A 20,368-nucleotide genomic window follows, 5' to 3' on the forward strand; every position below is an offset into this window, starting at 1 on the left:
CTCCAGCATGTCTGCCATGCGGTTGTAGAAGGCGGCCATGTCGCGGTCGTGGTCCAGCATCGCACGCCGCAGCACCACCTCCTCCGCCGCCGGCACAAACGCCACCACCGCGTCGTGGCCGATGGCGGCGTGCTCCGCCTCGCCCTCGGCGTGCACCTACGGCAAGCGGGAGGGGAGAGCAGGAGGGCTGCGCTGAGACGCGCGGCGTGCGGGGGCATATGCCGCGCCCGCGCTGGCGGCCCCTCTCGGCCCGCCGCCGCCGCTGCTGCTGCTGCTGCTGCCGCCGCCGCCGCCTCCCCGCGCCCTCACCTCCAGGAAGACCCACTCGGTGAGCGGGCGCCCCGCGGGGGCCAGCACACGCGCGTCCAGCGCTCGGAACGAGTCCAGCATCCACGTCTTCTCGTAGTCGGCCAGGTACTCGATGGCCAGGTTGTAGCCCATGGCGTAGCAGGCCTGGGGTGGGGGCGGGTGGGGGGAGGGGGGCAGGGGCAGGTGTGTGTGTGTGTGTGTGGGCGTGCGCAGGCACGAGTGGTGGTGGTGGTGGGAGCGGCGGTTGAGAGGGCGGGCAAGGGCACGCGGAGGCGAGGAGACGGCGGGGGTGCAGGATGCGCGGCAGGCGCTTCTGCGGGCGCTGCCTGTTGCTCTGGCGCCCTGGCACGGCGGCCCCCCACAAGCCGCACCACAACCTGACCCCCACTCCCCACCCCCCCCACACACCTGCTGCATGGCGTCTGCGCAGGCGGTGTTGAGGTCGCGCATCATCTGGGCGAAGAAGCGGTGGGCGGCTGCGGGGCGCGGGTTGGCCGCCAGTGCCTCCTCCAGAGGCTCCCGCAGCAGGTCGGCGTAGAAGAGGGAGAAGAGCTCGCGGTGGGTGAGGGCTGCGGGGGCCAGGGGGCGCAGGAGGGGGTGACCCACGGTGTGAGGGGGGCTGCACTGGCCAGGTGCGTGGCGGTGATGAGCGCAGCGCATGCATGCTGCATCAGCGCAACAGACGCGCTGCCACCATGTCCGGCCAGCGAGGGGCGCCAGCCGATGTGCGCTGCATTTTCCAGGGACCCCCGCCCCGCCCCCCTGCAGCACCCCCCCGCTCACCCTGCGCCTCGTTGTTGTGCATGCCGTACTCGCCCGCCAGCGGCTGGATCAGGCTCTTCAGCGCCGTGTCGCGCCGCACATAGTCGCTGACGCCGATGGTCTGCTGCACCCTGAGCAGCACCGCGGTGAAGGCAGGGTTGAAGGACTCCAGGTTGTAGGCCAGCTCGCACATGACGGGGCGCAGGGCGGCCTCTGCGGGGCAGGCAAGGGCGGGCGCAGGGGGAGGAAGGGCCAGCGTGTTGGGGCGGGAGCCAGGGAGGAGGGGGAGCAGCGGGTGGACAGACAGGGGGCATATGCCGCTGCACGGCACGCAGGGCTTCCCGTGGGGCCCCATGACGGCGCCAGCAGGCTCGGCCTCACCCCAGCTGCCGGCGGGCAGGTTGGCGAGGAGGTCGTTGAAGCGGCGCAGCGCGGCGATGGAGGCGCCGTTGTCCAGCTCGGCCTGTGCGGGATGAGCAGGGAGTGGAGGCAAGCAGGCGGATCAGCGTCCACAACAGGAATGAACACACGATGTGGGATTGGTAGGGCCCATTGGGTGAGAGTGTGCAGCTGGCGCACGCTAGCAACTCAGCAAGAACGGGCGGGCGAGCGGCGGGGCAGGAATGCGCGTGCGTTGCCCCCCTCCCCGCAGGGCGCACCTCCAGGGCCCGCACGGTCTCCCTGCTGATCAGCTCGGGCAGCTGGGCGTGGCCTGCACGCCAGGGCGAGCAGGGTGGGCGCCTGCCTTGGCCCGACCGGGTTCTGCCTCCCGGCAGCACAGGAACACTAGCATGATCACTGCCGAGCTGTCGGGAAGAAGAGCAGTGGGCAGCTCACCGATGCTAGGGCTCTCGGGCGCAGCCTTCTGCAGGGGTGCCGCTACACATGCCGCCACAGACCGCTGCAGCCACGGCATTGCACGTGTGAGCGTTCCGTTCATGCATCCAGGCACTGCAGGGCCCACATGCACGCCGCACCTTGCTGCTGTAGCCCCTCGGGGGGGCTGGCTTAGCTGCCACCGCCCGGCGCTGGGCACCCGCTGCCTGGGCAACGGGGATGCAGGCGACCTGGGCTGCAAGGACGGTCGCCATGGTGCAACGGAAGAGGCAGACACCTTGGGCTGGGCCCTCTTCCTGCCCGGCAGCGCCGCAAGTACGTCCCGCCTGCGCGGCGCGCTGAAAGGTGCTGCTTGCTCTCTCCTCCCTGGGGCAGCTTACAGTCAGGGGGCTCCACACACGTGCTGGGCCCTTTCAATGCAACAGGATGAAGGGATGCACGGCATGGCGGCCTGCAACACGGGCGCCCACCGCTCACGTCATCCGGTGCGCAGGATGATGTGGCAGCCTGCACACAAGACAGATGGCGATGCGCAAAGCGGGTTGGTGCATTGCATGGCCGGGAGGGAGGCATCCTGCGATGCATGCCCCTGTATGCATCAAATGCAACGATGCCCCGCTCCCCGCACCAAATCGCGCACCCGAGTCGCTGAACATTGGCTGGCTGAGCTCTCCAACCTGCAGCGCAAATGCCGCATCCTCAAAAGCCTTCTGCATCTGTCCGCGCCTGCGCGAGCACAGGGAGTGGGAGTTCGACAGTGCTGCCATCAATAGAACAACTTGGCAACAAAAGGGGTGAAACCAACGGAGCCAGCCAGCGACGCGGGCAGCGCAGCAAGCAGGCCGCCAGCATGCATTGCATCATCAGCAGGCAGTACATGCTGCCTGCCACTGCTTTTACCCGAACCAGCCCAAGTCCCCGCCGCTGCGTGCCGATCCGCAGTGGCTCTCCGTGGTGGCCAGGGCCGCAAAGGCAGCGGCCAGGTCGGGTGCCGCGGCGATCTGCTCCCGGAACCGCTTCACCATGGCCAGCGCCTCCTCCTCGCTGCGCGTCACGACCGGCTCCTTCCAGCTGCTGGGCCGCCGGCTGTTCTTGTGCTTTACCAGCAGGTGGCTGGCACGCACTTCGGAGGGCGCCGCCATGCTTGGCTGGGAGGCAGGTAGTGCTAGCTACTGGCGCTCCGATCCGGCAAGCAGTTGGTGGGCTGCGACCTGCAAGGATGCCAAGCATTGGAGGGGACATTGTTCATTCAAACAGGGCCAGCCCTCTCGGCCGCGGCAGATGCGGAGGTGGACAGGCGGCGGCGGCAGGTCCGTGGCAATGGCGCCCCATGTGCCATGCATGGCTGAGCGTCTGAGACGCCTACGGGCGATACTGATCGAGGCAGCGAGTGTCGGGAGTTGCACCAGTCTGTTGATAGCACACCTTTGAAGTGAGTAGCCCGCACAGCAGGACCAGTCCGTTTGTGACGATATACGAGCCTATTGTGGAGGATTTGGATGAATGAATCGCAGATGCAAGGCTTCCCATGTACTGCGTATGTACAGCACAGAAAATGTCCATCCGTCTGCCCCTCAGTCGTCGCCCCCATCCCCCCGGTCCTCGCATTGCCACTTGATCACCAATTCGCCCCCCGCTCCTCCAAAAGGCCACTCCCCCGGGGTGCCACTCAATTTGGGCAGGTGAGGGTGGGGCCCCTGGAAACGCCAGCCCCTGTGACTGACCCCTGCTGCCCGCAGCCTGCATGTCGCTTAGGCGCTGCTCCTGCTGGGGGCGCTGCACTCAAACACAACCGAATGACACGCGGCTAGCCGATCTCTTGTTGCTGCTGGGGAGTGTCGACCGCCCGCCCCTGGCCCCAATACCGTCCTCTCAGTTGCTTGCCAGCATCCTGGGGCCGACAGGGGGGCGGGCCAGGCCCCTCCCGCGCCCTGACGCAGTGCAACAGCCAGCGCAGTTGCGGCCTGCCTCGAGGCGCGGGGCGGGCCCCATCCGCCCCATGCAGCCCCAATTGGTGCTCAATTGGCTGTCCCGGCACCCTGTGCAGGCCGCGAGCGCACCCAGCGGCCGGCCAACCGAACTTGGCGCCCAGCAGCCCAGGGCACCATGCAGGCCCACTCCCTGCTGCCCTCGGGCGTTATGCTGGACCATCCCTTCTTCTGCAAGGTGATCAGGGCCGGCGGGCGCGGCGCGCCGCAACACCGCCAAACCTTCTGGGCCACAATTTCAAACCGCCACGCACCCACGCCCACGTGCTGCAGGCGGCGCCGCAGGCGGAAACCCCCACCTCCAGCGCCGATGAGGCCGATCTGCACATCAAGAACGTGATCAAGAGCCCTCTGTGAGTGTGGCGGGCGGGGAATTGGGGCATGGCGGGTGCTGGCCTTGATGCAGCGGTGCCAGGCCCCGCCTTTAGCAACCACCGGCCACTTGCGGCGCACTTCGGCTGCCGCCGCTCCCCGCGTCATTGACCTGGTGCTCCGCCCTCCCCCCGCCTCTCCCCTGGGCCCTGCAGCGCCAAGAATGACCAGATCTCTGCGGCCAAGCCCAGCCCCAGCGACAGCGAGGTGTCTGCAGGCGTGGACAGCCGCCCCGCGGCGTGCGGCGCGCCAGGCGTGGTGGACCAGCCGCCGCCTGCTGCCTTCTGCGGCTTCCCCGCAGCCGCCGCCGCCGCCGCCATCCCCGACCCCTTCCTCGCCGGGACCGCCGCGCCAGCGCCTGGTAGCGGCGCCAGCAGCCCAGCCCCTTGGCTCATGGGTCTGTTCAACTCCTCGCTCTTTGAGGCCGCCGGCTGCCGCTGCCACCCTGGCGTTGTGCGCAACGGTACCATGAAGCGCAACGAGAACAACCAGTACTGCCTGGGCTGCACGCACGCGCACGGCGCCGGCATGTGCAAGCTCTGCCTGCCCGCCCACGCCGCCTGCTGCCCGGGGCGCGTCTTCCAGATACGCAAGTACATGTGAGGGAGGCGGGGCCGCCGGCGCCGCCGCCTGCCCGCCTTGCCCGCCCTGCCTGCCTGCTGCCGCAGCTGCCTGCCAGCCTTCCCCGCCTGCCTGCCCGCCTGCCGCCCAGCGATGCAAGCACGCCACCAGCCCCCAACCCTGCCTCCTCCACCTGCCTCACCCGCCTGCCTGCCTGCCCTGGCGCCCGCGCCCCGCCCGCAGGTACCAGACGTGCGTGCATGTTGACGACATCCAGCCACTGTACGATGTGGGCGGGGTGCAGGCGTACTGCATCAACTCGCGCCGCGCGGTGCTCATCCACCCGAAGGCAAGCGGGCACGAGGGGGAGGGGAGGGGCAGAGGGGCAGGTGGGGGAGGGAGGGGGATCAAGCAGGCGGGCCCCAGCCAGCGCGGGCCCTCACACAGCCAGGGGCGACAGGCCTTCAGGACCAGCTGCTCCGCAAGCACCTGCCGCCTGCATGCCTGCATGCGCCGGCCTGGCTGGCAATCACGTCGCTGACGCTGCCCTGCCCCCGCCCCCTTGTCCCCCACCCTGCCGCAGAATGTGGAGAAGGAGCAGAAGTGCCCCGCCTTTGACCACGCCTGCCTGGGCTGCCACAAGCCGCTGCGCCACGACTGCACCTACTGCTCGCTGCGATGCAAGGTGGACGTGGAGTTTGGGCTGGCGCCCATCACCCCCAGGGGCGCGGCCGCGGCCGCGCGCGGCGACAGCGGCGGCGGCGGCGGCATGGCGCCCGCGGCGGCGGCGGCGGCGGCGGCGGCGATGCTGCTGACCACGCAGCCGCGGCAGCAGGCTGTGAGCAGGTGCGCCGCGTGCTGCCGCTGCTGCTGCTTCTCCCTCTTCCTCTTCCCATGGAAGGCTGCCGCCTCGTGGTGGGCCGCACTCCTGGGGCCTGGCTGCGCGGTGGCTTGGCATGTGCCAGCTGGCGGCCGCTCATGCCCCCGCTTGTGTGCCGACCCGCTGCCGCAGGCTGGCATCCGCCAAGCGGTCGTCATTCAGCGCCGCCGCCGCGGTGGCGGCTGCCGCTGTGGCGGCGGCGGCGGCGGCAGTGCTGCCTGCGGCCTGCTCCCTGGATGTCTCGCATGCCACGCGCTGCAGCAGCGGCTTCGAATCGGGCAGCACCCGCAGCAAGCGGCGGAAGACGGAGCGGCCGGAGCGCAGCCGCGTCAGCTGAGGGCGCCGCCTGCAGCGCCCACCCCCCGCCACCCACCTACCTGCCTGACCTGACCGCGCCGCGGGCGGCCCTGCGCGCCTGCAGCCCTCTGTGAAGCACACCAACCCGCCCCCCCCCCACCTGCCAGCCGCCCGCGCGGCCAATTGCTTGCGCGGGCGGCACCGCCGCAGCATTCCCCCCCCTGCCGTGAGCGGCCCACGATTACGCAGCAGACTTAGCCCGTGGACTGTGATATACCACCCTGAAATGCAACGCTGTGCAACCAAATGAAGGCCCCCCTTTGGCCCACCCCACCCCCCTCGCACTCCTTTCATTTTTTTGCAGCCTTTTGAACCCTGTTTCTTTGCTTCCGCTCGGGTTTCTGATGCCCGCCCCCTCTGTCTGTGGGGGCGGGCCCCTCCTGCTGTACATAATGATGTAGCCTCCCTCCCCTCCGACCCCCTTTTCCCACACTGCCCCCACCAAGCCCACTTTGCCACGCAGCTGCTGCAAGCGCTGCGCACTGAATGACCAAAGAAGAATGAATGCCATTGCTCTCAGACTGTGAATCATTAGCTCAGGGAGTCGAAACGCGGCAGGAATAGCAGTGTGTGGTTGGCAGGTGCTAAACGAAAGGGCAGCAGGGCGCAGTGCAAGCAATGGGCAGGGTGGGTCAGGCTGGTGGCAGGCTGGTGGCGGGCAGCCACCCCACTCATTTCCTGCCGCCAAACTTGCGTGCGCCGCCAAAGCCGCGGCCGCCGCTGCTGCCGCCGCGGCCGCCGAAGCCGCCGCGGCCGCCGCCGCTGCTGCCGCCGCGGCCGCCATACCCCGCGCCGCGCCCGCCGTACCCCCCTGCCCGCTGGAAGCCGTTGCCGGGGCTGCCAAAGCCTGCGCCGCCGCCGCCGTACTGCTGCTCCCGTTCCTTGAGCTCCGGCAGGGAGGTGGCCACCTGGAGGTGTGCGGTGGCGCGCGTCCCCTCGTTCTTGCCGCACTTTGCCAAAAACTCCTGCAGGGCGGGGTGCGGGCGGGCACGCGGTGAGCGAGCAGCTGCTGGGCGGGACACTGCCCCGCAGGCAGGCAAGGCGGGAGGGCGCTCCAGCAGGGCGCTGCGGCAGGGCGCGGCTGTGCAGTCTAGGGCCCCGAGAGCCCCCACCTTCGCCAGGCTGGTGGGCACGTCAAACACGGCGCCCAGGCCGTCTGCGGTGAGCGTCATGCGCTTGGCCTCCTCCACAGTCTCCTCCTCGTGCATGTGCTTGCGCAGGAAGCCAAACACCTGCGCAAGGGGGGGAGCGGGACGCTGCTTGGTGTGTGTGTGCGCGTGTGTGTGTGTGCGCGCACGCGTGTGTGTGTGTGTGTGTGTGGTGTGCAGGGCAGAGACTCCAAGCGTCACAGCCTGCCGGCCGCCGCGCCGCACCTGCCCCGGCTTCTCCACCGGCCAGGGCGACACAAAGCGCAGGGTGGTGAAGTCCTCGTGCGCGGTGAGCAGCGAGCGCGGCCGCATCTCCACGTGCCCCGTGATCTTGGCCAGAGCCAGCGCCACGGCATCCTCGGGGCTGCCCACAGACTGGGGCGGGGGCAGGGGGGGGAGGGGGAGGGCGGGGGAGGGCGGGGGGGGTAGAGTGAGGAGGAGGAGGTAGTGATCAGGAGGCGGGGCCCTGGCCCCCTGCCCGCTCCTCTCCCAGCAGGCCCCAGCAGCCCCGCACCCGCTCCTTGCTGCCGCCAGCCGCGGCCCCCGCCGCCCCCACCCACCTCCAGCAGCTTCTGGGCGGCTGCCCTGAAGAAGGGCAGTACCGACACGTCCACCGCCTGCACCGCCTCCAGCGCCCGCTCCCCCGCCAGCTGCGCCATGTCGCTGGGCTGGGGGGCGCCCACCCGCTCAAACTTGAGGCCCGCCTTGGTCTGGATGTAGGGGATGAGGCCCTCCTTGCGACGGTCCACCAGCGTCAGGCAGATGCCCGTCTGGCCCGCGCGCCCCGTGCGCCCGCTGCGGTGGATGTACGTCTGCGGGAGGGGGCGGGGAGGGAGGGAGGGTGGCGGCGGCGTGGGGAGTGGCAGACGGGGAGGCTGGGGGCGCAGCAGCGCGGCAACGCTGCGGCACCCCACTTTTGTGCACAGCCCCAGACCCGACCCTGCCCCCCAGCCCCAGCCTTCAGCCCCAGCCCCAGCCCTGCCCCCCAGCCCCAAGCCGCAGCCGCAGCCCTCAGCCCGACCAGCCCCCCCAGCGCCGCACCTCTGGGTCCTTGGGCGGCTCCAGCTGGATCACCAGCTCCACGCCGCTGATGTCCAGGCCGCGCGCCGCCACGTCGGTGGCCACCAGCACGCTGAACTTGCCGCTGCGGAAGCCGGCCAGCGTGACCTGCGGCAGGCGGGGCGGGGGCGGGGGCACGGGGGTCAGAGCGGCCGCGGGCGGGGGGCAAGTGCCTGGCTGCGCTGGCGAATCCGGTGGGGGGCGGGCTGCTCTTGCATAGAGCCCGCCGCACAGCTGCCAGCCCCGCCCGCTTCCTCCCTCACCCAGCCACCCGCTCCTGCCCCCCCCCGCCCCACCCCACCCCGCCCCCGTCCCCACCTCGCGCTGGCCCTGCGGGATGTCTCCGTGCAGCGCGCGCGCCCCGAAGCTCTCTGCCAGCGTGCCCGACAGCTCGTTGGCGTCGTTCTTGGTCTCGGTGAAGATGATGGTGCGGCCGCACACGCCTGGGGGGAGGAGGGGGGGAGGGAGGGAGGCAGGGGGAGGCAGGGGGGCAGTGTGTGGGTGTGGGTGCGTGCGTGGGTAGGTGGGTAGGTGGGTAGGCGACTGGCCAGCAGGCCGGTGGTGGGGACACAGCCCAGGTGACAGCCCAGGCGCAAGCCGCTCGCCCCCCCCAAACGCGCGGCTGCCCGGCGGCCTGCTGCCGCGGCCCCTCACCGTAGCACTTGACCAGGTCGGGCACAATCTGGGAGCGCTGGCTCCAGTGGCACGGCAGCAGCAGGTGGCGCACGCTGGTGGAGGCCTGCGGGGGGGCGGGCAGGCAGGGACCGCTTCAGGCGCTGCATGGGCGCGGCAGGCGGGGGTCTCCGCAGCAGCACACCAAGCCCCTCCTGCCCTTGTCGATGCACCCCTGCTCCTTTGCGCCGCGGCTCCCCAGGCGCCGCCTGCCACGCGCCGGCTAGGCTATACGCCCTCACGGGCCGCGCCTGCCTGCCACAGCAGGCAGGCAGGCAGCGCCCATGCCACGGTGTATGTGCCGGGCCCCCCCCCCGGCAGTGCGGCCCACCTTCATCTTCTGGCTGCCCACCAGGTCCACTGTGGTGAAGCCGGGCTTGAGGAAGCGCTTGGTGATGTCCTTGACCCAGTGGGGCAGCGTGGCGGAGAAGAGCAGCGTCTGCACCGTGGCGGCGTCCACCCCGGCGTTCAAAATCTTCTCCACGTCCTCCACAAACCCCATGTTGAGCATCTCGTCGCACTCATCCAGCACGCGGAAGCGCAGCTGGCTGCGGGGGAGGGAGGGAGGGCGGGAGCGGCGGCGCAGGGCGGCGGCGGGTGAGCCCGGCGCGGCTGGCTGCACGGCGGGCCTGCTCCTGCCCATGGCACCCCTCACACACACACACGCATACACACCTGCAAGCCTCCCTGCCTGCCCGCCCCAGCACCCCGCCACGCTGTCCTGGCCCCCTCCCAGCCTCCACCAGCCTCCACCCCTCCACCCCTCCACCCGCACAGCACCCCCTGCCCTCACTTGAGCTTGAGTGTGCCTCGCTCCAGGTGGTCCTTCACGCGGCCGGGGGTGCCGATCACCACATCCACGCCGCGCCGCAGCATGCCCTCCTGCGGCCCGTACTGCGTGCCGCCGTACAGGCAGACGGTGGTGAGGGAGAAGGCCTTGGCGTAGTACTCAAAGTCGGCGGCCACCTGGGGAGGGGGAGGGGGAGGCAGGGGTGGGGTGGGTGGTGGACGCAGGAACGGCAGCCGTGGCCCGGCCCCGAGCGGCGCCGCCGTGTGAGCGAGCGGCTGGCAGCTTCTCGGCACCGCGTGCCCCCTGGACTGAGCACCGCACGCGAGCAGGCCCCCCCAGCAGCAGGCGGCCTGGCCTGCCCATCTGCCGGCGGCGCACCTGCTTGGCCAGCTCCCGCGTGGGTGCCAGCACCACCACGCTGGGCGCGCGCCCGAAGGCGCGCTTGCCCCCCGCGCCTTGGCCCCCCGCCAGCCGCTCCACGATGGGCAGCACAAAGGCCAGGGTCTTGCCGCACCCGGTGCGCGCCCGCCCCACCAGGTCCTGCCCTTCCAGCAGCGGCGGCAGGCACTGCGCCTGGATGTCAAACAGCGCCTCGATGCCCTTGGCGCGCAGCAGGCTCTTCACTGGCTCAGACAGCTTGAAGTTGTCCAGGGCCAGAGGGCTGGGGGCGGCGGCCGGCGCCTCGCCGGGCGAGGCAGCCGCGGGCGCGTCGGCGGCCGGAGCCGCCGCCGCCGCCACCGCGGGGGCGTCGCTGCCCTCGCCGTCGCTGCTCTTGGCCTTCTTTGATTTCTTGACCTTCTTCTCCGGCACCACCGGGGTGTCTGCAGGCGGGCGGGCGGACGAGTCAGGCCCCTGTCTTCGTGCAGCGCGCCCCAGCCGCCACACAATGCATGCTGCCTGCGGGCCTCACCTGCTGCCGCCTCGACCTGCTTCCGCTTCTTCTCCTTCTTCTCCTTCTTCTCAGACTTCTGCTTCTTGGGCTTGGCCTCCATTGCGGTCGACATGGTGCGCCAGGGAGCAGCAGCAAACACAGGCAAAGCCAGCGCTAGCTAGAACTGCTAGGTGGGAAAGGACAGTGGCCTGCCGAACCCACCATGAATACCCTGCCGCCCAGCGCACGAAGCGCCGGCGCCGCCTCCACCGCTGATGAGGTCTCTGCTGAAACAACACCAGCGGTGGGGCACCCTGGCCTTGAGATGCAACAGCACAATCCCGTTTAGTGTTTTGCTGCGCTCCCGTGTTTGGCACAGGACATTCGCCTGCGCCGAAGCCGGCTTGGCGCACGGCATGCGCGGCACCATCAGGATTGCATGCATGCCAAGCGCATTGCGTCTCACCGAGTCCTTCCTGCATCGTGCATCATTTGTAGCATCTGGGACTGCGGCTGCCGGTGCTGCCAACCTCTCTTCACCACCAAGCGCTGCAATGCTAGTCGCTGCGGCTGTGCAGCGGGCGGCAGGGAGCCCCTGCTCCACAAGTGGGCGCGCTGCGGCCTCCTGCGTGCCCCGTGGCGTGAGGAGGTGCAGGAATGCGCGGCTGCTCGTGCGCTCCTCAGCCCTGGAGCAGCTGGCGCCACCACCGATCGACGAGGAGGAGGATGCCCTGTTCTGTGGTGTCGAGGGTGCGCACCTGGGGCGGCCCTGCTGGTGTTGGCGGGGACCGAGCAGGGCGGCGCCACCGCCCTCTTCTCCCGCTGCCACCTGCGCCTTGCCTGCCCTCTGCAACATCACGCAGCCTGTGCTGCGAGCCTGGGATGCCCTGGAGCCGCGATCTGCATGGCCTGGGGCACGATCCTGAGCTGCAGTCGGCCGCGCCGCCTCTCCTGGCGGCAGCGGCAGCCAGCGTGCCCCCGCGCCCGCCTCCCCACCCGTGCCTCTCCCGTGCCCCGCCCGCGCCGCCGCCCCGCAGGCCAGGTCCTGTCCCGCCCCGCGCTGGCTGGCGGCAGCGGCAAGAAGTACCACATCATCACCTTTGGCTGCCAGATGAACAGCGCCGACTCGGAGCGCATGGCCGGGTGCCTGGAGGAGGCGGGGTACCGCTGCGTGGAGGAGGCGGGGCACGCGGACGTGCTGGTGTACAACACGTGCAGCATCCGGGAGAAGGCGGAGCTGAAGCTGTACTCCGCTCTGGGGCGGCAGGCCAAGCGCAAGCGCCAGCACATGGGCGACCTCAAGATTGTGGTGGCGGGGTGCGTGGCGGCGCAGGAGGGGCACGCCCTGCTGCGCCGCGTGCCCGAGGTCGACCTGGTCATGGGGCCCCACCACGCCAACCGCATCGGCGACCTGCTGGAGCAGGTGGAGGCGGGGAGCCAGGTGGTGGCGGTGGAGCACGCGCCCATAGAGGAGGACATCACGGCGCCGCGACGCGACTCAGCAATCACAGCCTGGGTCAACGTCATTCACGGGTGCAACGAAAAGGTGTGTGTGGGGGGGGAGGGGGGGGGGAGGGGCTGCGGGGGATGGCGGACCTGGTGCTGCTGCGGTGGCAGGCTGGTGGTGGCAATGCGCGGCTGCGTGCACCGGGGATGGAGGGGCGGCATGGAGTGCCATGCTTCGCCGGCCCGCCCCTCCCCGCTCACCGCACCGCGTGCCCTTCCCTACCGCCTGCCTCCCCACCACCCCGCCCCACCCCCCACACACACGCAGTGCACCTACTGCATCGTGCCCTTCACGCGCGGCCAGGAGCAGAGCCGCACCCCCGAGGCCATCCGGCGCGAGATGCTGTCCCTGGGGGAGGCGGGGTACCGCGAGGTGACGCTGCTGGGGCAGAACGTGGACGCCTACGGCCGAGACCTGCCCGGCTTTGCGCCCGACAACTCGGGGCGCCGCGCCTGGACCTTCAATGACCTGCTGCGACACGTGCACGACGTGCCAGGTGGGCGGCGGCGGCGGCGGCGGCGGCGGGCCAGGCCCTGGGCGGCGGTGCGGGGGCGGGAGGGAGAGGGGTGCGCGGCGGGCGGGCTGCTGGGCGCCGGGGCCCGTGCAGGCCTGGGCTGGGCCCCTGGGGCTGGGCTGAGCCTCTGGCGCGCCTTGCCGCATGCATGTGGCGCAGGCATCGCGCGCATCCGCTTTGCCACCTCCCACCCCCGCTACTTCACGGAGCGCCTCATCAGGTGGGCGGGCGGGCGGTGGGGGGGGCCGCAGCGCGGCATGCGTGCATGCATCCACACGTGCAGCGCAGCAGCGCCAGCTCAGCACGGCGCCCGCTGCCGCTCCCCAGCTCCAGCTGCAGCCAGGGAGGCGGGCAGGCGCGCAGGAGTGCAGGAGAGGGCGCGAGGTGCAGGACCCGATCTGGCTCAAAAACCGCCCCCCCACCCCCGCAGGGCATGCGCCGAGCTGGACAAGCTCTGCGAGTTCTTCCACGTGCCCTTCCAGTCGGGGGACAACTACATCCTGCGGGAGATGAAGCGAGGTGGGGGCCGGGCCTGTGTGTGTGTGTGTGTGGCACCGGCGGCATGGGGCGCCCGCCCCCCTCCCTCGTGGCCACCACACGCCACCTGCTGCCTCCCATCCCCTGCCCGCCGCCTCTCCCACACCACACCCTGCCCTGCACGCCTGCCGCCCCCCGCACCCACCCACACCCCCAGGCTACACCCACGAGCGGTACCGCGAGATGGTGCACACCATCCGGCGCCACATGCCCGACGCCTCCATCAGCGGCGACGCCATCGTGGGGTTCCCCGGGGAGAGCGAGGAGCAGTTTGAGCGCACGGTGGCGCTGGTGGAGGAGGTGGGGTTCGACAGGGTCAACACCGGTGAGGCGGGTGGGCATGCGGTGGAGCGGGGGAGAGGCGGCGCGAGGGAGTGGGGCTGGGTGGGGGAGAGGCTGGTGCGCGCAAGCGCCGAGCGGTGCGGTGGCACGGGCGTGCGCCGGGCCAGGCCTCGGCGCCCCGCCAGCCGCGGGCCCTGCGCTGCCGCCGATGCCCGCCGCTCCCCCCTGCCCTGCCGCCCTCTTTACCCTCCCCGCAGCCGCCTACTCGCCGCGGCCGGGCACCCCCGCCGCCGTGTGGGACGGCCAGGTGGCGGACCTGGTGAAGGCGGACCGCCTCAACCGCCTGAATGCGGTGGTGAACCGTGTGGCGGAGGAGCGGGCGCAGCGGTTCCTGGGCAGGGAGCTGGAGGTGTTGGTGGAGGGGCCCAACCCGCGCGACCCGGCGCAGGTGGGTGCCGGGCAGGGCGCGGGGGTGGGGCGCCACGCGTGTGGGCATGGGCGTGCGTGCTCCTGCAGTCCAACTGCACCGCGGCGCCTGCAGCTGGAGGCGTGCTGGGGTGGCGGCACAGCCCGTGGGCCTGAGCCACCCTGTGCGGCGCCCCTGCAGGCGGTGGGGCGCACGCGGCACAACAAGCTGCTCTACTTTGCCGGCGACGGCGAGGCGCTGCGGGGGCAGCTGGTGGATGTGCGGGTGGACCGCGTGCATGCCTACACGCTGTACGGCAGCATGGCGGGGTGAGGGCACCCTGGGCCCAGGCCTGCCTCCCTATCCTGCTGTGATTCTGCACCCCCCGCTCTTCCTTGCTTCTGACGGCCGCACCCTTCTGTTCTGACTACTCTTCTGTGCTCTCAATATTTCTGACGTTTAATTTACTCCTCCCTGGGAGGATAGCAGTTGAGAGGAAGAACAGAGAACAGGGAGAACGGCAGCCATGTGGCAGCGAGCAGGGAGGGCTGGAAGAATAAGCGGATCGATGAAATCGTCAAGAGCTGTTGGCGGCATTGAAGGGGGATGATTACTGATAAAGGAGGGGATGAGTGGCAGTTGTACAGGAGGTTTATGATATCACGGTGACCTCGCCAGCGACCCGTCGGTGGCCTCTGGCTGCTGCTCCTCCACGCCGCTGCACTCGCCAGCCGCTGCCTCGGCCCCGGCCTCTTCCAGCAGGCTCAGGCGGGCACGCACCTTGGCCTGCACGGCGCGCCAGTGGGGCGGGGCAGGCTGAAGGACGAGGCGAGCTGATGCCCGCCATCCAGCACGGGGCCGCACAGGGCAGTACCGGGCAGCAGTACCGGGTGGCAGTACCATGCAGCGCAGGTACCGCACGCAGCGGCTGCCCACCTCCAGCACGAACAGCTCCTCGTCCTGCACCCCCATGCCCCGCATGGCGTCCGCCAGGCGGAACAGGTACTCAGAGTTGGGGCCGCTGGGGCCGCGCGCGGTGGCAATCTGGCGCGCCACCTCCTCCAGCGGGGCTGGCCCCAGGAAGTTGGGGTTGGCGGCGCGGTCGGCGGTGGCCACAAAGGTGAGGGCCACGAGGCGGGGCTGGCGCGCGCCGGTGGCGGCGGTGTAGACGGGGACCTTCAGGCGGAGGTCGTACTGCTTCTCTCTGCACCGCACAGCAGCCGGTGAGTGTGCCGCACCAACCAGCCGGCAGCAGCAGCACCTCCAAATGCATGTCGCTGCCATGTGTTCATCAAAGCCAGGGGCAATGCGGCAACACCGACGCGCATCCAATCACGCGACCCCACCCACCTCCACTCCAGATACTCCCAGGTGCGCCGCCGCTGCTCCGCGTCGCCCGCCAGCCGGAAGGCGGCGCCCCACTGCAGCGGCGGCGCACAGGGGAGCTGTGTCGCATCGCAGGGCTGCGCTGGAGCTGGGTGGGCCATGCCAACCGCACGCCACCCACCGTGACGGCTCCCTCGCAGCGCTCCAGCGTCACCGTGCGCCCCGGCGCCTCTGGCACGCCCCGGTGGTCGGTGCTGCCCTGGTGGAACACGCGACGCCAGCCGCGGATGTAGCACGGCTGCACCCTCTCCGAGTAGTCGAAGCCGGGGTGAGTGATCAGCGAGCCAAAGCCAAAGATGTACTCGCACTCCTCCACAGCCAGGTCCGCCGCCTGGCCAGGCGCGCGGCGCGGCGCCGCCGAGGCCGCCACCGTCATGCCGCGCGCTGGCCTGGGGGCGCGCGCGGCCCTGCAACTGCTCTTAGTCCACGGCGCCTGCGGATCATGCAAGAGCTTGTTCAGCAGAGGGGTTGCCTTCAATAGCGGCCCGGGGGTGGCGGGAGCTGCGGTGCCGGCAACCGGGCGGGGGTGTGCCCTTCCCCAGCATGGCGCGTCGGGACTGCACACGGATCCATCGACCTTGCAGTCACACGCCCAACTCACCTGCTGGCCAGCCGAGAGGTGCAGCCTAGAGGGAGGCTGCTTTACCAGCACAGCCGTCCTCGCTGCGGCCGGGCCCAGCATACCAATTGCCGCTACACCGGTTGCTAGAGGTCTGTGGGGCAGCTGGCCCTTTGTTTGGTCATGTGCTGGGCGTGCTGGGAAGCAGAGCGGGACAGGGGGGGTGGTGAGGAAGTGAATGGCCATTGGGATCTCATTCGGAGAGGCTGGCTGCACCCCAGGCAGTCTCTGAGGGGTGGCAGCTGCAGGGAGCGAGACATGGTGGTAGCGGGTTTTATGTCTGGTGTGGGGCAGGCCTTGGGCGCGCTGCTGGTGAGCCACGTGCCTGATATGGATGCGCCTGACTCGTTTTTGCCCGCGCAGGCATCGCAGCCGCTCATTTTACGGTGTCGGCAGCGGTGACAAGGATGCCCCGCCCGCCTCCTCCCCTCCCTCCCTACTGTTGTTGTGTGCAGGTGGCGCTGCTGATCTATGGCCTGCATCCCCTGAAGCGCTGGCGCTACCGACACTTCCCAGGTGAGCTCTGCAGGCAGGCGCACGCTCAGCCGGTTGCCATGCCTTCTCATCGCCAGCCACGGCGTGCTTGCCCCCTGATCACAGGACCGTTCAACTGGCCTTTCGTGGGCAACTTGGTGGAGATGCTGAGGGACGGCCAGGAGACTGCATGCGCCCGCTGGAGCCGCCAGCATCCGGGCATCTGGTGCTTCTGGCTGGGTGGCATCCCAGTAGTCATGACAGATGAGCCCGAGCTGGCCAGGCGCGTTGGGGGAAAGCATTGAGGGAAAGCATTTGCCTGAATGTGATTGTGCCATAATTTGGTCTGGGCTGCTGCCCACAGCGCTGCACGCCTGTGCAGGAGGGTGCTGGTGCGCCCCGCACGCCACAAGATCTACTCGCTGCACGTGGGAGAGCAGGGCAGATGGGACTCCCACAACCTCGTCTTTGTCAAGTGAGGGGCTGGCTGGGTGGGGCGCCTCAGCTTGCCTTGCGCGTTTCTGCTGCATGCACAGCTACTCATCAGCCCCTCCCCTCCTCCTGCCTGCAGCGGGGAGAAGTGGAAGGTGACCCGCAACGCGTGGCAGCCCTTCTTCAGCCGCGACAACGTCAGCCGCCACGGCAAGCTGATGGGCGACTCCGCCGACAAGCTGTGCTCGCAGCTGCATGCCGCGGCGGCAGAGGGGCGGGGGGTGGACATCTGGAGGGAGGCGGGGCGCATGACGCTGGATGTGGTGGGGACGACCGCGTTTGGGTGAGCAGGATTGAGAGAGGAGGCTGAGCCCTCGGTTGTGCTGGCTTGGTTTGCCCGGCAGCAGGGGTGGCTCGCGGTTGTCTGGATGCGCACCTTGTTACCTGTCTGCCCGCGCTTCGAGTCAGCATGATGTCCCCGCAATGCACCTGATCTTGCTTGGCTGCCCAGCTGCCTGTGCCTGCCCTGCGCCCGACCACTGCAGCGTCGACTTCAACACGCTGGACCAGAAGGATGGGGTGGAGGGCGGCCGCCGCCTGCGCAGCACCCCCACCGAGCGCCTCGTCTGGGCGGTGCAAGTCTTCTTCGAGCTGTTTGGTGGGCGAGCCGCGTTCAGCGCTTCATGCGATGTTTTGGCATGCTGAGGCAGCAGCAGCATCTTCTGCCTGATGTGGAGAGCGATCTGCCTGCCTCCATGCAGGCCTGGGCAACATCTATTTCGCCCTCTTCTTCTTGGTCCCCGAGCTGGAGCAGGGCATCAAGTGGATGGCCAACCGCCTGCCCAACAAGTCCTTCAAGCAGGTGAGCATTTTGTCTTTTTGGCGAGCGTTGCAAGCACATATGCATATGTGATCACAACGTTGGATGCGGCGCAGGAGCTGGAGGCACGCAGGGAGCTGAGGCAGGTGGGCACGGAGCTGGTGCAGCAGGCCCGGCAGCACCTGGGCGGCTCGGGCGGCTCGGGCGGCGCGCGGCCCAGCGTGGTGCACCCGGGCTCCTTTCTGGCCCTCATCCTGCCGCACGTGGGCGAAGCGGTGGGCGCAGAGGTCCTGGACGACAGCTGGGCCTCCAACCAGGCCGCCACCTTCATCCTGGCAGGGTGCGGTGGCACCGTGCAGCCTCATGCCTTTGTGCCCTTCCATGCGCCATGCCTGACAACGCTGGAAGCAGGGACCTGGGGGCTTGGTTCAGCCCGAGGGCAGTCCCTCCCCTGGCCCTCTCGCAGGTACGAGACCACCGCCAACTCCATCGGCTTTGCCATCTACCTGGTCAGCTCACACCCGGGTGCGCCGCGGCGGCAGCAGCCACAGCCAGCCGGGCCTGGGCAACGCAGCTGGGCTGGCCCCGCGCATGCCGCAGCTGGTGACAGCCCTGCGGCCGCCCCCCCCCCCCCCCCCCCCCGAGCTGCGCGTGCAGAGGCGCGGCTGCTGGCGGAGCTGGATGCCTGGGGGCGCGGCCGGCTGCCCACGCTGCAGGAGCTGGAGGGCGGCGCCCTGCCCTTTGCCCAGGCCGTGCTGAAGGAGAGCCTGCGCCTGTACCCGGCGGGCAGCACGGCGGTGAGGGAGGCCGGCGGCGGCATGACGCTCGGCGGCTACGCCGTCCCAGACCTCACGGCGGTGCAGGTGAGCGGCGGGCCCCTGTCCGCCAGGAGGCGCGCCTTCTCTGCTCCCCCGCCTGCATCCATCAACTGGCGCCAGGTCCTGGGCTCAGCCTGTCCCACCTTGTCGCCGACACACACACACACACACACACACACCTATTATTACTGCCGCGCTCCCCGTCCAGGTGTCCATCTACAGCATGCACAGGAACGAGCGCTACTGGCGCGACCCTCACGCCTTTAGGCCAGACCGCTTCATGCCCGGCACCCCCGAGGCGGCCGAGGTGTGCGGGAGGTGTTGCCGCTGCCCGGCGCAGGCGCATGTTGCGCCCCCCCAGGAAATGCAAGTGAACAACGCAGGTGCGCTGCGCCTGATCCCCTGCCCTGCCCTGCAGGTGATCCCCGGCAGCTACCTGCCCTTTGGAGATGGGAGCAGGAAGTGCATCGGCTACAGGCAAGGCCACACGTCTGCTGGCTGGCGCCAGCCACCTCCATGAATGACCACTCTCATTGCCACACTTAGACTGTCGCTTGCCGTGCAGGTTTGCTCTGCTAGAGGCCACGCTGACCCTAGTCAAGCTGTACCAGCAGGTGTGTGTGGCAGGGGCTGGGGCTCTGGGACTGCAGGTTGGTGGGACGCCATGGGCCAGCGCTGCTGTTGTAAACGTGCGGTCCCTAGCCCCCTCGCTGCCGCAGTTCACCTTTCGCCTCCTGGCGGGGCAGGTGCCCCTCAAGGTGCGGAGCATCCTCACATTGGGGCCATCAGACGGCATCAAAGTCACGGTGCACCCCCGCTAGGCACCTGCCGTGGCCGGACAGCGGCAAATGTAGGTCCCATAGGAGCGCAGGCTCTGGACGCTGCTGTGCTTTTCAACCTGTTAGGCTCGATTTCTCCTCGAGTATGCCATGCGTAATACTGGTTAGTCAAAAGGGAATGCAAGGCGACGGCAGTATGCTGGGCCCGCTTTGCGGCGGCGGCAGCTCACCTGGCATGAAGGCTGCCCCACATGCATGCACCGTAGAAAACACCTACCCTGTGCTCTGCACGAGCCCTGTTACTCGATATTGCGCAGAGCAAAATGGTGACGGACTCTCAGGCAAGTCCCCCGCCGTTGAAGCTTCAACTGCGCCAAACCCAGCTCACATGCACTTGATGGGCACGATCAATGCAGCTCACGCGCTGTTGGCTACCACCTTCTGGCATGCCTGCAGGGCAGCCGGGAGATGGCCGTCAAGGCACGCAGCGCCTCGCGGGCGCTGCAGGCGCTGCGTTCTGAGGACCGGGTGGCGATCCTGAACCGCATTGCCGACTCCCTGGAGCAGCACGAGCAGCAGATCATGGCAGAGAATGCGGTGGACGTGGCGGCGGCGGGCGGCACCATCAGCGACTCGCTGCTGCAGCGCCTGGTGCTCAAGCCCAACAAAATCCACCAGCTGGCAGGTGGGCGGCAGGGGGACCTGGGGAGGCGGTGGCAGCGCAGCAGCCAGCAGCGCCCGCCGCGGCATCGTGCCGCCGGCTCCGCAGCCGCTGCGCCCGCAAGTCCCCGCCTGCCTCCTGCCGTGCGTCGTCCGTCACGGCTGGTGAGCGCTGACCGCAGCTTTCCTCCCGCCTGCAGACGGCATCCGCGCGATAGCCAAGCAGGAGGAGCCGGTGGGCCGCCTGCTGAGCAGGCTGGAGGTAGCGGAGGGGCTGGTGCTGGACAAGGTGGGGAGTGGGGTGGGGTGGGGGGTGGGGGTGCCACCTGGGTAGACGGCCTGGCTGGGCTGCAGTGTCAGCCGGCGTGGCCTAAGCAGCAGCAGGAGCAGCAGGAGCAGCAGCAGCAGCAGGGGCAGCAAGGGCAGGGACCCCAGGGCGCTCCTAGACAGACACACACCCACACTCCCCTCCCCCCTTTCCTCCCTCCCCCGCCAGGTCACCTCCCCCATCGGCGTGCTGCTCATCAA

General features: G+C 69.7%; 7 protein-coding genes across 7 annotated transcripts in view; 3 read left to right on the top strand and 4 right to left on the bottom strand.

Moving 5' to 3' along the window:
* The window catches only part of CHLNCDRAFT_142732 (expressed protein), a gene marked incomplete at both ends in the record, with an annotated part of 2,126 nt that extends 139 nt beyond the window's left edge, over positions 1-1,987 (bottom strand). Inside the window, 7 exons of the mRNA XM_005849669.1 lie at positions 76-156; positions 310-453; positions 718-878; positions 1,093-1,284; positions 1,453-1,534; positions 1,731-1,783; positions 1,909-1,987. Coding sequence (XP_005849731.1) covers positions 76-156; positions 310-453; positions 718-878; positions 1,093-1,284; positions 1,453-1,534; positions 1,731-1,783; positions 1,909-1,987 — 792 coding nt within the window. The remainder of the gene's footprint in view (positions 1-75; positions 157-309; positions 454-717; positions 879-1,092; positions 1,285-1,452; positions 1,535-1,730; positions 1,784-1,908) is intronic.
* A 399-nt stretch (positions 1,988-2,386) lies between these two features.
* On the bottom strand, positions 2,387-3,050 carry CHLNCDRAFT_50865 (hypothetical protein; the record flags this gene model as incomplete). Its single annotated transcript, XM_005849670.1, has 3 exons — positions 2,387-2,415; positions 2,549-2,634; positions 2,809-3,050. 3 exons carry the CDS (start codon positions 3,048-3,050, stop codon positions 2,387-2,389), a joined length of 357 nt encoding a protein of 118 aa, XP_005849732.1.
* Positions 3,051-4,014: 964 nt separating this feature from the next.
* Positions 4,015-6,046, top strand: CHLNCDRAFT_50866 (hypothetical protein; the record flags this gene model as incomplete). The annotated part of the gene is made up of 6 exons (XM_005849399.1): positions 4,015-4,074; positions 4,170-4,249; positions 4,424-4,867; positions 5,073-5,160; positions 5,413-5,675; positions 5,842-6,046. The coding sequence occupies 6 exons, from the start codon at positions 4,015-4,017 to the stop codon at positions 6,044-6,046; spliced, it is 1,140 nt and encodes a 379-aa protein (XP_005849461.1).
* A 691-nt stretch (positions 6,047-6,737) lies between these two features.
* CHLNCDRAFT_20835 (hypothetical protein) lies at positions 6,738-10,398 on the bottom strand (the record flags this gene model as incomplete). The annotated part of the gene is made up of 10 exons (XM_005849671.1): positions 6,738-7,031; positions 7,179-7,298; positions 7,440-7,589; positions 7,775-8,026; positions 8,256-8,381; positions 8,592-8,716; positions 8,928-9,012; positions 9,277-9,493; positions 9,739-9,911; positions 10,114-10,398. Coding segments are annotated over 10 exons (1,827 nt in total), but the record flags the coding sequence as incomplete, so codon positions are not given.
* A 690-nt stretch (positions 10,399-11,088) lies between these two features.
* CHLNCDRAFT_30275 (hypothetical protein) lies at positions 11,089-14,344 on the top strand. Its single transcript, XM_005849400.1, has 8 exons — positions 11,089-11,356; positions 11,644-12,152; positions 12,381-12,609; positions 12,787-12,847; positions 13,058-13,146; positions 13,322-13,489; positions 13,704-13,894; positions 14,054-14,344. Exons 1-8 carry the CDS (start codon positions 11,161-11,163, stop codon positions 14,183-14,185), a joined length of 1,575 nt encoding a protein of 524 aa, XP_005849462.1. The 5' UTR covers positions 11,089-11,160; the 3' UTR covers positions 14,186-14,344.
* A 447-nt stretch (positions 14,345-14,791) lies between these two features.
* On the bottom strand, positions 14,792-15,539 carry CHLNCDRAFT_12490 (hypothetical protein; the record flags this gene model as incomplete). Its single annotated transcript, XM_005849672.1, has 3 exons — positions 14,792-15,056; positions 15,203-15,273; positions 15,360-15,539. Coding segments are annotated over 3 exons (516 nt in total), but the record flags the coding sequence as incomplete, so codon positions are not given.
* Positions 15,540-19,468: 3,929 nt separating this feature from the next.
* The window catches only part of CHLNCDRAFT_30278 (hypothetical protein), a 2,929-nt gene continuing 2,029 nt past the window's right edge, over positions 19,469-20,368 (top strand). Inside the window, exons 1-4 of the mRNA XM_005849401.1 lie at positions 19,469-19,521; positions 19,637-19,865; positions 20,041-20,129; positions 20,337-20,367. Coding sequence (XP_005849463.1) covers positions 19,504-19,521; positions 19,637-19,865; positions 20,041-20,129; positions 20,337-20,367 — 367 coding nt within the window. The 5' untranslated portion in view covers positions 19,469-19,503. The remainder of the gene's footprint in view (positions 19,522-19,636; positions 19,866-20,040; positions 20,130-20,336; position 20,368) is intronic.

This window comes from Chlorella variabilis (genome assembly GCF_000147415.1).
Source record: "Chlorella variabilis unplaced genomic scaffold CHLNCscaffold_5, whole genome shotgun sequence".
Classification (NCBI taxonomy): domain Eukaryota; kingdom Viridiplantae; phylum Chlorophyta; class Trebouxiophyceae; order Chlorellales; family Chlorellaceae; genus Chlorella; species Chlorella variabilis.